General features: G+C 43.4%; 1 protein-coding gene across 1 annotated transcript in view; it reads right to left on the reverse strand.

Moving 5' to 3' along the window:
* Nucleotides 1–1,685: 1,685 nt before the first annotated feature.
* BTBD2 (BTB domain containing 2) overlaps nucleotides 1,686–12,878 on the reverse strand; it is a 28,131-nt gene continuing 16,938 nt past the window's right edge. The window contains exons 7-9 of the mRNA XM_032209159.1: nucleotides 8,192–8,279; nucleotides 6,786–6,932; nucleotides 1,686–4,898 (exon numbers count right to left, since the gene is read on the reverse strand). Of these exons, the coding sequence (XP_032065050.1) occupies nucleotides 4,737–4,898; nucleotides 6,786–6,932; nucleotides 8,192–8,279 (397 nt within the window). The 3' untranslated portion in view covers nucleotides 1,686–4,736. The remainder of the gene's footprint in view (nucleotides 4,899–6,785; nucleotides 6,933–8,191; nucleotides 8,280–12,878) is intronic.

Here is a 12,878-nt window from a genome sequence, read left to right on the forward strand (position 1 = left end):
TCTCTTGAAGCTTCTTTGAAGCCATAGAAGTTAGGGCTTTTTAAAAAAAATAATAAAAACAGGAAAAAAAAATCTGAAAAACTTTTAAAAATTTAAAAAAACCTTAAAAAATAAATTCTGTAAAAATGTTTCCTTGTGTTTTGGTTTAAAAGTAGAGATGTTTTGTCTTGAAGAGTGATTTTCAGTGACTTTTTTGGGAAAAGTAAACAGTGCTGTTCAGATAGTCCTCAAGTTACGACCATAATGGAGCCTGCCAGTGTCATAAAGCAGGTTTATCTTGCTACTGAACCAATGTTATGAACTATTTTGTGGTGGTCCTTAATGAATGTGGCAGTCTTTAAGAGAACTCCTAGAATGCTGCAAACAAGTGTAAATATGGGCTAAGTTGCCAAGTGCCTGAAGTGCAGTCACATGACCAGGAGGTAGAAATGACCATCTGAATTTTATATCCGGGTCATAAATCTCTCCCCCACCCACCCAATGTAAGTACATGGTAACTTCCAATAATTGCTATGTAACTGAAAGTCAAGGACTCCCAGTAATGGTGCAGAGAGAAAGCATCTATTCTCTAGAACAATCTTTTTCAACCTGGGTGCCTTTAACATGGAAAGACTCCAAATCCCAGAATTCCACACCCAACTTAAAAGGTGTTGGAAGTTGAAAAACAGTGCGCTCCATTTTTTAAAGTGGCATCCCAGAAGCCTGAGCATAAGATGAGCATCCTCCTCTTTTTCCCCTAATCCCCCAGCATTTTTTTTAAAAAATGATTCAGTTTCTCTCTATTCACTAGCCACAAATGTGCAATCCACCGACTCAACTGTGGTATGTAACATCCAGTTTGGACTCCTCCAAATGTTCCACCCTAAACTCAGCTTAACGAAACCCTGAATTGTGCTGTTCACCTGCTATACGCAAGCAAATAAGCCATCTTATCCCGCAATGTGATGGCTTGTATGATGACAACCTCATTTTGGCTTAGTCCACCATGTTGTTCCAGAACATACTAGCAGAGGTGATTCATCCTTCTGATCGGAGGCTTGTTCACACATTTCGTGGCTTTTCTGGAATGAAACTGCATGGTCATTGGAAGCAGTTGCCAGTTGTTTCTGCTCCAACGCTCTTGCTATTCTTCGGCAAGAGTATTGTCAAAGACCTCTTACGTGCCAAAAGATGCATCTCTCCCTTACCAACATTCCTTGTCAAAAATGAGCATCCTGAATTCAGACTTGGGGGAAACCCAGTAACTGCCTAAAAAGTGATTTCCTACCTACAGTAACTTACAAACTCAAGAAAATGTGGGCATCAAAACAAACCGATGGTTGAACTTCACAGAAGTCGATAAGCAGGTGTCTGAATTCCAACCTACTGATCCAAAAATAGTTTCAAGAAGAGAAGCAGCTGTTACATTCACTGTCTGATTCTTGGTCCATCATGCTGATAACTGTCAACAACTGCCACAGCTTTTCTGTTGCAGATGGTCTAGGCTGGGGGTCTCCAACCTTGGCAACTTTTAAGACTGTGGACTTCAACTCCCAGAATTCCTCAGCCAGCAAAGGCCTGGGAGTTGAAGTCCACAAGTCATCAAAGCAGGGCTCTCCAGCACACAAACCATATTAAATCTGCAACTTAGATTTGGCTGTGGGTACCTCTTCTCTCATGTCACACACACACGCACACACAAATGCTTAAAGACAACTTTGCTGCCTTTATTCACTTGCTATTTACAAACAGAAAGGAAGGAGGTGGTGAAACGCTGAATAATACAGTTTCTGGTACAGTTATTGTTATAGCATCGCATGAGCAGTCGTTGACACTATTGGATATTTGCTCTTGGCAACACCAAGATTCATTTGCAAATGCTAGAATTTGCGTCACACTCCAAGAACTTCAACTGAACTTCCCTTTCAGTTGGTGACATTTTAATAAAAACCGTATTTTATACAACAGAGAACCTACACACACCCAAAAGGGATTTCAAAGGATGACTGAAATGCTTTCAGCCATCCAACCTAAAGTAGCCTGCCGTCAGAGTTACAAACTACCTTTAAACTATTTTTAAGTAGGCGTTTTTAGAAACCTATTCAATGATTATTTTTCGTCTACAGAAAAACAGATTAGCGCATCGCTGAGAAAAGAGTTCTCTGAAAAATGAAAGCTGGTGAAGGAGAAGATGTGGGGATGTTGAGAATCCCCGTAGGAAAGCAAGCTATAAAATGAACTATGAACTAATGTGTGGATATTGGATATTGAATAAGCCTCTTGATAAAAATCATGGATGTGCATATTTTCTCTACTGTCTGCTGATGGGAGAGCTAGTAACAGGAGAATGATTCCATTCTATATACTGGCCGGAATAGAAATGTACACACATTATACAGTGATTAACAATATACAAGGGAGATTCAAAAACAGACTTGTGTGACATAAGGCTCTAGGACCTCTGTGGAATAATATGTATTTCCAGACAAGTAGTTTCAAAGGTAAACACACCTACTGACCGTGGCAAACCAAAAGGGAAAAAAAAATCCAGGGCAACCCTTGTTTCCTGATTAAAGATTCTGTCCCGATTGAAGACTTTTTGTGGTCAAATACTCTGTTAGAATCAAAGGAAGATGGACTCAACTTTGGTGAAACCAAACTAGGTCTTAATGCCATCAGGATAAAGTCAAGGGGTCATATTTGAAAGCAGGCTTCCCAAAGTAATGGCCAGATTGCTGGCTGGAGAATGATGGAAGTTGCAGTCCAGCACCTCAAGAAGACACCAGCAAGTCAGTGAATTTCCACTGAGAAACAAAATGTACCACATCACATCTGATTATCGTAGGGGAACTGCAGAGATACTTTGTAGGAGGAACTAATTCTCAGAGAATTGAACTGCTTTCTTGCTTTATTTATTACTTACTCTGGAGAAGGGCGTGTGTACGATGAGGGTGTGGAGAATCACACCAAATCCTTGACCCAAAACAATTGTGCATGTGGACAATTTTGCAGTAACAATAGATAAATGAATCTCTAGATCATCACAGTGGGATTTAGTTTTACCCTCCCACCAGAATCAAAAGCTGACCTGGTACCCCACCCCATCGCATTTTTTAGATTGGGAGGGGGGGGAATGCTTATCTGAATAGCGCCCTCAAATACTTTCTAGGATTGATTGCTTCATGTTGCAATTTTCCCAAAGCAACAAATGTGGGAAAGTAGCATCCATAGCACACTGACAGCTGTGACTTACTAATGGAAAAAGGAACCAACCACTAGTGAGCAACACCTGGCCAAGAGTCATCAAAGTCCTTTTAGTCAAGGGACTGCCACATATCCTTGGTCCACATTATGTTCAGTCAAAGCACAGCTGGGGTTGCCTATACCCATCCTAAATGCATCTGAACAATAGTAAAAAAAAAAATAACATGCTTTTTCTGCCCACCCCATAAGAACCATATTCTAGCTTAAGAATTCGTGAACGTAAAAAGGCATTTTACCTCCTGAAAAAATTCCTGACATCCATCTCTCTCTCTCTCTCTCTCTCAATTAGATTTCTGCAAAAAATGGCTTAAGAGACAGGGAGTTATCTCCCTGTTTAAGGGGAAATACACATACTCACACACACACACACACACACACACACACACAAACACAAACTAACCACAGCACCAGCCTGTCACTAGGGTAACAATCAAAAATGCATTGTTAAGTTGCACTATATTAGCAGCAGCAGAAGAAACTTTCTGAGGACAAAAGGCCAGAAATTTAGGTGTTTCTCTTAATTACAATGATCAAGTAAATGTAGTTGCAAACTGCTCGTAGCCAAGGCTGTTTTAAGGGAGACCCACCATCCGCTGCTGACTCTTCAGCAACCTCACACAAGTAGGAAGAAAAGTCGTCCTTAACGCAGCCTTTCCTGATATCATCCGCCAAGTATATTATTATAGTATTATCCTCACCGAGCTTCCTCTGGATATGATCGGGGTCCCAATCTGACCATATCGACTCAGATCAGGTCAGTAAAGTAAATTCCCACTTTACTGTCCCTTGAAACACACTGGAACAGCATTTCTCAAACACGGCTCCCAGAATTGGAAATCCAAACCTCTTAAAAGGGCCATGTTTGAGAAACACTGAACTGGAAAGTCAGTCAATCGGCCTATTTAAGCTCTGCTATTTTCTCAGGGTCAAGGATTGTCTCGAAATGCTGCTTGTCATGCAAAAGGCTCACCCACCCACCCCACCTTCAGGCTGTGAACACAATTACCCCAAAGAGAACAAGTCATCTGTCCTGCTAGACAACTGGGAGGGGACAAGGGCAATGGGAATAAAGCCCTACCACTCCACTGATAAAGCAACCATCTAAGATGCCTTCACCACTCATGCCATGCCTAGTCTCCTGCCTGCCTGAAATGTGGGGAGGGGGAATCTCTTTGGTGGCGGGGGGACTCTTCTCATGAGAATAAGCTTTCCTCCACGAGAACAACTAGATGTAAAAGCAGCTACATTCAGTGCAAGGAAATCACCCAGCCAGATTGCCAACACAAACGGGAAAGATTGCCAGCCTCAGTCCAGCAAGGCCGACATGCATCTGGATGTACAGCGCGTGCAATCTGGGAGTGCTTGCCCAATCCGAGTCTGCCGACGGGAGGCCATCCTATCACTGGGGCAGAACAAGCTGGCGGTCTCAGGTGGTGAAGGGGGTGGGAAGGGAGTGCCGAGCCCGTCGGATGGCGAATCCCCAGCAGTGCCTGCTATGTGTAGAAGATGATCTCTGGGATCTGTCCATCTTCCACCGAGGTGCCGTTGTTGTTGCCGGCGGCATAGCAGAAAGTAAAAGAGGTCTTTGTCCCCGTGGTTGGTGACTCGTGGACCACCTTCCGCAATCCTCTGGTTCCATAATGAGAGTCGGGTCCCTGCGTGAAGGATTGAAAAATAAAATGGTAAGAGTGGCCATCTTTTAGTCAGGAGCCAGATCTGCTGAGCTGGGACCAGCCCTTGATTCTTATGGACCACAGCAGGCCTGAGCAACACTACCCCTTCCCCCCCCCCCACCCCCGGCAAAGTGCCCACAGCCAGTGATTTATTTTTAACTAGCTCAGTGATGGCGAATCTTTTGTGGCACAGGTGCCAAAAGTGGGGGGAATGCAGGGGGGATCGTGCGTGGGCGTGCCATACCCATACTATACGCATGATCCCAGTGTGCATGCGTGTACGACCAGCACTCTCCCCCACATTTTTGATATGCTTTTTTCACCCTCTCCAGGCTCCAGAGGCTTTATAGGAGCCTGGGTGAAAACAGCCTCCCCCGACGCCCCCCCAAGGCTCTTTGGAGGCTTCAGGAGCTTCCCTTAAGCCTACGGAGTGCAAAAAACCGGCCCTATGGGCAAACCGGAAGTTCAGGAAGGGACTTCCGGTTTGCTCGTAGGCCAATTTTAGCCCTCTGGAATGTTCAGGGGCCTTCAGGATGCTTCCCTGAAGGCTCCGGAGGGCAAAAAATGAATCTACAAGCAGTTTTCTTGTAGGGTCGGTTTTTTGCCCTCCGGAGCCTTCAGGGAAGCATCCTGAAGGCTCCGGAGCGCTAAAACCAGTCCTATGAGCAAACCGGAAGTACGTTCCCAAACTTCCGGTTTGCCCATAGGGGCGGTTTTTCACGCTCTGGAGGTTTCAGGGAAGCTCCTAAAGCCTCTGGAGGGTGAAAAATGGCCTCAAAAGGAGGCCAAAGGGGAACGTCTTGTGTGCCCTGACAAATGGCTCCGTGTGCCACCTGTGGCACGCATGCCAAAGGTTCGCCATCACGTAACTGATAACCCGGGGTTGTCCGGGTATCTATTTATAGGCGGAAAATGTCCAGACCAAACGTAATTTCTAATGTTGAATTTTCCCCCTTACCAGAGAGAGCCCCCTTGTGGAGTACTGTGAAGCCGTTACCATGTCAACTCCACTGCGTTGTACAGAAACCATTTTACGTCAGTACAGTAGAAGCCATTTTAAGGCACAACAGCTGTATCTTAACAGAACACACATCCCAAGAGGTGTTAGGGGTGTGTTATCCCACAGTGTTTTTTTTCCAGAGAGTAAGTCATCTGTGTACCAAGTTTGGTTGAAATTGCTTGAGGCATTCCAAAGTTATACTGGTGTACACACACATATTGTTGCATTTTTGCCTTTCTTCTTGGAGTCCAAGATACCCACCCAAGAGGGTACAGTAGTCCTTGACTTAGGACAATTGAGCCCAAAATTTCCATTGCTAAGCAAGGGAGTTGTTCAATGCACTTTGCTGCAGTTTAAGATCTTTCTTGCCATGGTTGTTAAGGGAATCATTGCAGTTGTTAAGTTAGTAACACAATGTGTTACGTTGTAAAGTGAATCTGGCTTCCCCACTGATGTGTCAGAAGGTCGCAAAGCTGATCAAATGACCCTGGGACACTATAGCCGTAATAAATGTGAGTCAGTTACCAAGCATCCAAATTTGGATCACGTGACCATATGAATGTGGCCATTTGAAAAATGGTCATAAGTAACTTTTTCAGTGCTGCTGTAACTTAGGTCACTAAATGAACAGCTGTAAGTCGAGGACTACCTGTACCTTACAAGAATAACCAATCACCCAGGTTCTTTGCTTCCACCCTATCACCATCTTGAAGGGCCACCCAAGGACGTTAAGGACTAAAAACAGGACACAATGACTAGCAAATCTTAAAATCAGCCCCCTGAGCTGTTCCTTGCTTTCTCCCCACCAAGCAAAGCAAATTCAGAAAAAGCTCTTTCAAGACTATTCTCTCTTCCAAGACTCCGAGCACCTTCAGCGTGGCACAAGCTGTGTAGCTGACAGTAGGCAGGATCTCCACAGGCTCCTTAAACATCACCCGGAAAGTATTGGAGGATCCGTCACAGCTAAATCCAGTGTCGTTCTGGCCCAGGACGGTGTTGCTGTCTGTGTGAATTATCTGAAAAGGTGGAAGTAAAAAAGACAGAAAATGAAAAAATGAAATTTTATTTTTTGGGAACATACAGGCTTTTAAAAATAATTCTAATATACGTTAATGGAAAAAGTCATAACTTTGCTTATAAGAAAAACAGCAATGTTCCTTTCTGATAACAAGGAGATGGCGAACCTATGAAACATGGGTCAAAGTTGACACACCACAACATTTTGGAGGGCACACCAAAGTACAACACCACCACTTGACAACTGTTTTTAAAAGCACGCTCTATTCTTGCATAATTTTTAGAGGCTGGGAAGGCTGTATGAGAATGAGTGTGCTTGTTCTGGGGATCACATACAGAATAACAGAGTTGGAAGGGACCTTGGAGGTCTTCTAGTCCAACCCCCTGCCTAGGCAGGAAACCATATACTATTTCACATAAATGATTGTCCAATATTTTCTTAAAGACTTCCAGTGTTGGAGCATTCACAACCTCTGGAGGCAAGCTGTTCTACTGATTAATTGAAATTTCTCCTCAATTCTAAATTGCTTCTCTCTTTGATTAGTTTCCACCCATTGCTTCTTGTTCTACCCTCAGGTGCCTTGGAGAATAGCTTGACTGCCTCTTCTTTGTGGCAACCCCTGCAATAGACTGCTATTATAAGTAGTGGTGATGGCGTCCCTTATCGACCTGTTGCTTCTATAAGCAAACTGGTGGGGATCAAAATTTGGTGGAAGACAGGACCTGAGGTGTCTCTCAAACCACTTCATCACTATAGACGTCAGTGCAATGGGTCTATAGTCATCCCTAGTCCTTCTCTTCGCTAGATTAGACCTACTCAATTCCTGCAACCGTTCTTCATGTTTTAGCCACCAGTTCCCTAATCATCTTTGTTGCTCTTCTCTGCCCTCTTTCTAAAGTCTCAACATCTTTTTACATCATGCTAACCAAAACTGGATGCAGTATTCCAAATGTGATCTTACTAAAGCATTATAAAAAGGTATTAACGCTTCACATGATCTTGATTCTATCCCTGAGTTAATGCAGCTTGTTAATGCAACACACATTATTGGACTGTTTTAGATATTAAAATGTGAAGAATTGTTCCACTTTTGTTTGGAGATGTGACATGCCAGCAGCCAAGTAAGACATTTTCCATTTTTTTTACCTGTGTGGAGCCTGAAAGGTTTGCCATCAATGGAGGAAATGACATCCCTGTACATTCACTTGTGTTGCTTCACAATCCACTCATGCAAATCAAATCCAGAAAGTTATTTACCTGTATATTTACTTGGTAATCTGTGGGGCCATGGATCGAGCCATACAACCCAAATCCAACTATAAATATCCGCTTGTTGACAGAGAACCTGCAGAGTTTGCAAAAAAAAAAAAAAAAAAGACAGATCAAATCTCTGTGAAAGGAAAGAGGCTACTCCAGTTATAAAGTTTTTCCCTTCTTTCTTCTTTGTCCTCTGGGAGACAGCCTTATTTTGAACACTTCCAAAACCCGAGAGTTGAAAATAACTTAGCAAGTCAGCAACAGCCCCCAATCTAGATCTGCATACCATCATTTCAAATAAAAATTAATGGGATGGAAACAAAAAAAGGGAACAAACCTTTGAAGTGGTGCCAGATGCTTGTTACTTTATGCATCTGATTACCATTTGTTTTGTTCACGGAAGGACCTCAAGGAAGGCTTTTTTTTACTCCAGTATATGAAGTAAAGATGAATAAACTGATTAGCATCAATTTCAGGCTGTACAAATGCAAGGCAATGGCAAGCTATGTGATCTGTTGGCATTATTGATCCACTTATTGTTACCGGAGTAAAGATCAACATATCACGGGCAGCTTGGGTGGCACGCTTGCCCTACTTTTAAACTCTTGCACAAAGTATATCATAGAGGACAGAGGTGTCCAACCTTGGCAACTTTAAGACTTCAGAACTTCAACTCCCAGAATACCATCAGCTTGGGAATTCTGGGAGTTGAAATCTACAAGTCTTTAAAAAGTTGGCTTTTCCAGCAAGCCTGGCCTGAACAGAATAAAATAAATGATTAATTTAATTGTTAATTTTAATCTAATTTTTAAAATTTTATTGTTAATATTAATCAGGTTTGTTTTTGGATACTTTATTTAATTTCCTCTTTAACTTTTGTAACATGTGTTTTTTTTAATGTTGTATGCCGCCCTGAGTCCTCTGGGAGAAGGTTGAACATCCCTGGTATAGAAGGGACATTAACTGGGATAAAGATGGGAGATTAATTGTATTGGAAGGAAGTATCCTTCAGATGGGGGTTGTTAGGAATATAATTCTAATCGTTGGGTTGGCAAAATATAAATCATGTAACAATGTTATGCCTCTTTCTTTAAATCATACTGTAAAATGTGATTGGTTGCTGTTTTCCACAATCAACCATAAGAGGGAGCCAGAATGACGGTTAACTCTCTGTTTGTTAGATGCTGGGCTGATCTGATCTGAGTGTTTTTGGAAGCTGGCTGTTAGAAAGTGCCGTGAGCTATTGCAAGTTTTGCAACTGCTAGCAATCTTTGAGTACTGGACTGTTTGTATGATTATGGACTATGTTATTTGGATTATCCCTTAACTGAAAGACATTAATGACTGACTGTCTTATCCGTGTATGACTTGGACTGTTTGATGGATTCTGATACCTCTATTTCCATGAAAGTAAAAGCCTATTTAAACTGCAGTGTCTCTGTATGCTGGTTTGTGTGTTCTCCAACAACACTCTCACAACGCTTCTCTGAATGTACTCACTCTCCCAACGGGGAGTTTACTTAACACTGGTTATGTTCCCAGAGTGTACCAGATGTAGCTAAAGGACAGTTGGTGTTGATACGCAATACCGCATACAGACAGCTGTTTATTTAGTGATTGCACTATCCTGGAGAAGATGGCAAGCGACCCATCAACAAGCCAATTCGATGATAACCCGGTTGGATGGAACAAACTATGTTTCCTGGTCTACGAAATGTGGTCTACTCCTCCTTCCGGTGCGCGTGTAGCCTGAAGAAGCTGCTATCTCTAGTAGCTCCAGTCCCGAGATTGCGTTACGCTGTCTGGACAGCATTTATCGGCTGTCTGACAGATTGATTACCCCTTCTTCGTGCGAAGAAGAAGGGGGAGAGCTACTGAGCTTGGGAAGATTTCCATTAACACCCCCCCCCCCAAGAGATAATTCTGGGGTGCGGAAGGTGTGAGCCCTCCTGCAACTCGGCAAACTCCGCGCCCGGGACTCATTCTGCTTTTCTGCAGAAACCAAGACACATGTTCATCCCTGCTCAACGTTTGATTTACATCTGAGTTCAGTTCAAAACAGGCAGAGAAATACCGGAGAATTTACAACTGTATGTATAAATAAACTTTAACTCCATTCCTTCTACTAAAACTAAAGAGACAGAAGCTAAAATGGTGCCGGAGTCTTGAAGGCGGGGTTGTACTGTAATGTTACAAACTACTACAGAGCTTAAAATCACTTAAAACAGCAGTGATTTATTAGCAAGCTACAAGAGTAATAGTTGGAATAAGCGGTTTGTCTGGACTTAATAATTTGATGGAAGATAAGCTTAACTGAAGAAATGGCTTCAAAGCAAGCTAAAATAACAATGGCTTCCAAAAGTGCTGGGAGTTCCCCCGCCCCGACAAGTAAATTACAGTCATTATTAGCCCCCCCTCCTCCTGCTGCTGGAGAACCCTTAACTCAAGAGGTGCTGCAAAGAATTTTAAATGATGCATTAAAAGGCCATGCAGCCACATTAGAACTTAAAATACAGGAAGAGGTTTCTGCTGCCTTTAAGGAGGTCTTGGAAGAGATTAGGGGGCTAGTTCAGATTCATAACCGAGAGATCAGAGAAGATATTATAGAAGCCTTTAAATGCTTATCTGGCTATGTATCCTTATTGGAGGAAAAAGTGGAAGACGTTAATGAGTCTAATATTAATTTGGTAACTAAAATGGACGCGGTCCAAGGCAAGGTTTACGATGCAGAAAATGAAATCACAATGCTGCAGTATGGGCAGATGGAATTAGCTCTGAGAATAAGGGGCCTTAAAGAGAATAATCAAGAAAACCTGAAGGAGATTCTTTCAGATGCCTTTGATCAATTGGTGGATCGGTCAAGAGGGGACTTTGACTGGCAAATATAAAAGATATATCACATTAATTCATGGATTGCCAGACAGAAACAACTCCCAAGAGACATTGTAGTGTATTTTGCCACAAGGGACATGAGGAACCTGATACTACAAGAGTCTTATAAAACGAAGTTGCAGATTGCGGGCCAGGAGGTGATAGTTTTGAAGGAAATCCCACCTAAAATGCTGAGATCTAGAAAAGATTATGCATTCCTAGTGGATGAACTCAAAAACTGTCAGTTAGAATACAGATGGAAAGCTCCAGCCGGATTAGTGGTCAACTACAAAGACATCGTCTCAACTCAGTTTGGAAAGCCAGAGATTTCTACAGCAATATACTAAAGGCTGGACATCCCCCACCTCCAGGATCCAGAGAAAGGGAGCAAGAAGGACAGACCAGACAGCAAGATACTCAAGGATCATTGAAGGTGGCCCAAGTTCGGAACTCTCTGGCAGAGTTAAAAGGTTCCAAGGAGCAAAGACAAACCCGAGCGGTTACCAGACGTAAGGAACAAGAACTAAAGAAGCAACAAGCTCAGCAACAAGCTCAGACAATGGTTCAAGAAGCCATAGATACTAGCTCAGAAGCGGTGGGAGGAGCCAGGCCAAAAACCAAACTACAGGATTTTCAGATGGCCCTTAAAAAGTTTCAGGAAGCTAAAGATGATAATTAAATTCTTAATTTGGAAAGTCAATGGCTTAAATTCGCCACAGAAAAGGAAAAAAAATAAACCATTATTTGAAATAATTCAACAATGATGTAATTTGCCGGCAAGAAACACATATTAGAACAAATGACCAGAAATACCGTATTTATCGGCGTATAACACGCAGTTTTAAAACTAAAATTGCAAGCTTAAACCCTGCCTGCGTGTTATACGCCGATACTCCGGGTGGCAGAAGCCCGGGACCCAGTCAAATTCGCTGCGCAAGGTGAAACGGCCGGCAGCAGCCCTGCTCTCCTGCTGCGGCTTCTGTTTCAATAGGGAAGAAAACTTCCTTTCGCTTCCCGGGCTTCTGCCGCCCGGCAGAAGCCCCGGGACCCAGTCAAATTCGGGAAGCGAAAGGAAGTTTTCTTCCCTACTGAAACAGAAGCCGCAGCAGGAGAGCGAGGCTGCTGCCGGCCGTTTCACTTTGCGCAGCGAATTTGACTGGGTCCCGGGCTTCTGCCACTCGGCAGAAGCCCCGGGACCCAGTCAAATTCGCTGCGCAAGGTGAAACGGCTGGCAGCAGCCTCGCTCTCCTGCGGCCAGCGTCCGTTTCAGTCGCTTCCCTTGTCCGTCTTGATTGCTGGAAGCAGTAACAAACGGCGCGTCCGCTCCGCATCGCCCTGACAACCACCCCAGCCGGCGGCTGCCAGGCCTCGCTGGAGTCAATTGCAAAGCTGCGTTCAGCGCTTTGAGGACCTGAGGCATCTTGGGAAATGTAGTTCCCTATCAGAAAGAATGGAGTAGCTGCGAATTTGTAACAACATAATATAACTTGGTGCTTCGCAGGTTACGAAAATCTCGTTTGATTTGCACACTGTTTTTTAAAAGTTAGATAAAGAAATTATGCTGTGAAAGCGACTAGATAGCCCCCTCCCCTTCCTGTGTGTGAGAAAGGGAAGGAGAGGAAGGAAGGAGGGAGGGGGGAGGAAAAGAAGAAGGGAGGGGGGGAGAAGATGGAAGGAGAAAAGATGGATGGAAGGAGAAAGAATGGAAGGAGAAGGAGGAAGATGGAAGAAGAAAGGAAGAAAAAGAAGAAGGGAGGGAGAAGGAAGGAGGTAGGAAGAAAAGGGGAAGAGAGGGAAAGAGCAGAAAGACAAAGAG

Source organism: Thamnophis elegans, chromosome 1 (assembly GCF_009769535.1).
Source record: "Thamnophis elegans isolate rThaEle1 chromosome 1, rThaEle1.pri, whole genome shotgun sequence".
In the NCBI taxonomy this organism is placed as follows: domain Eukaryota; kingdom Metazoa; phylum Chordata; class Lepidosauria; order Squamata; family Colubridae; genus Thamnophis; species Thamnophis elegans.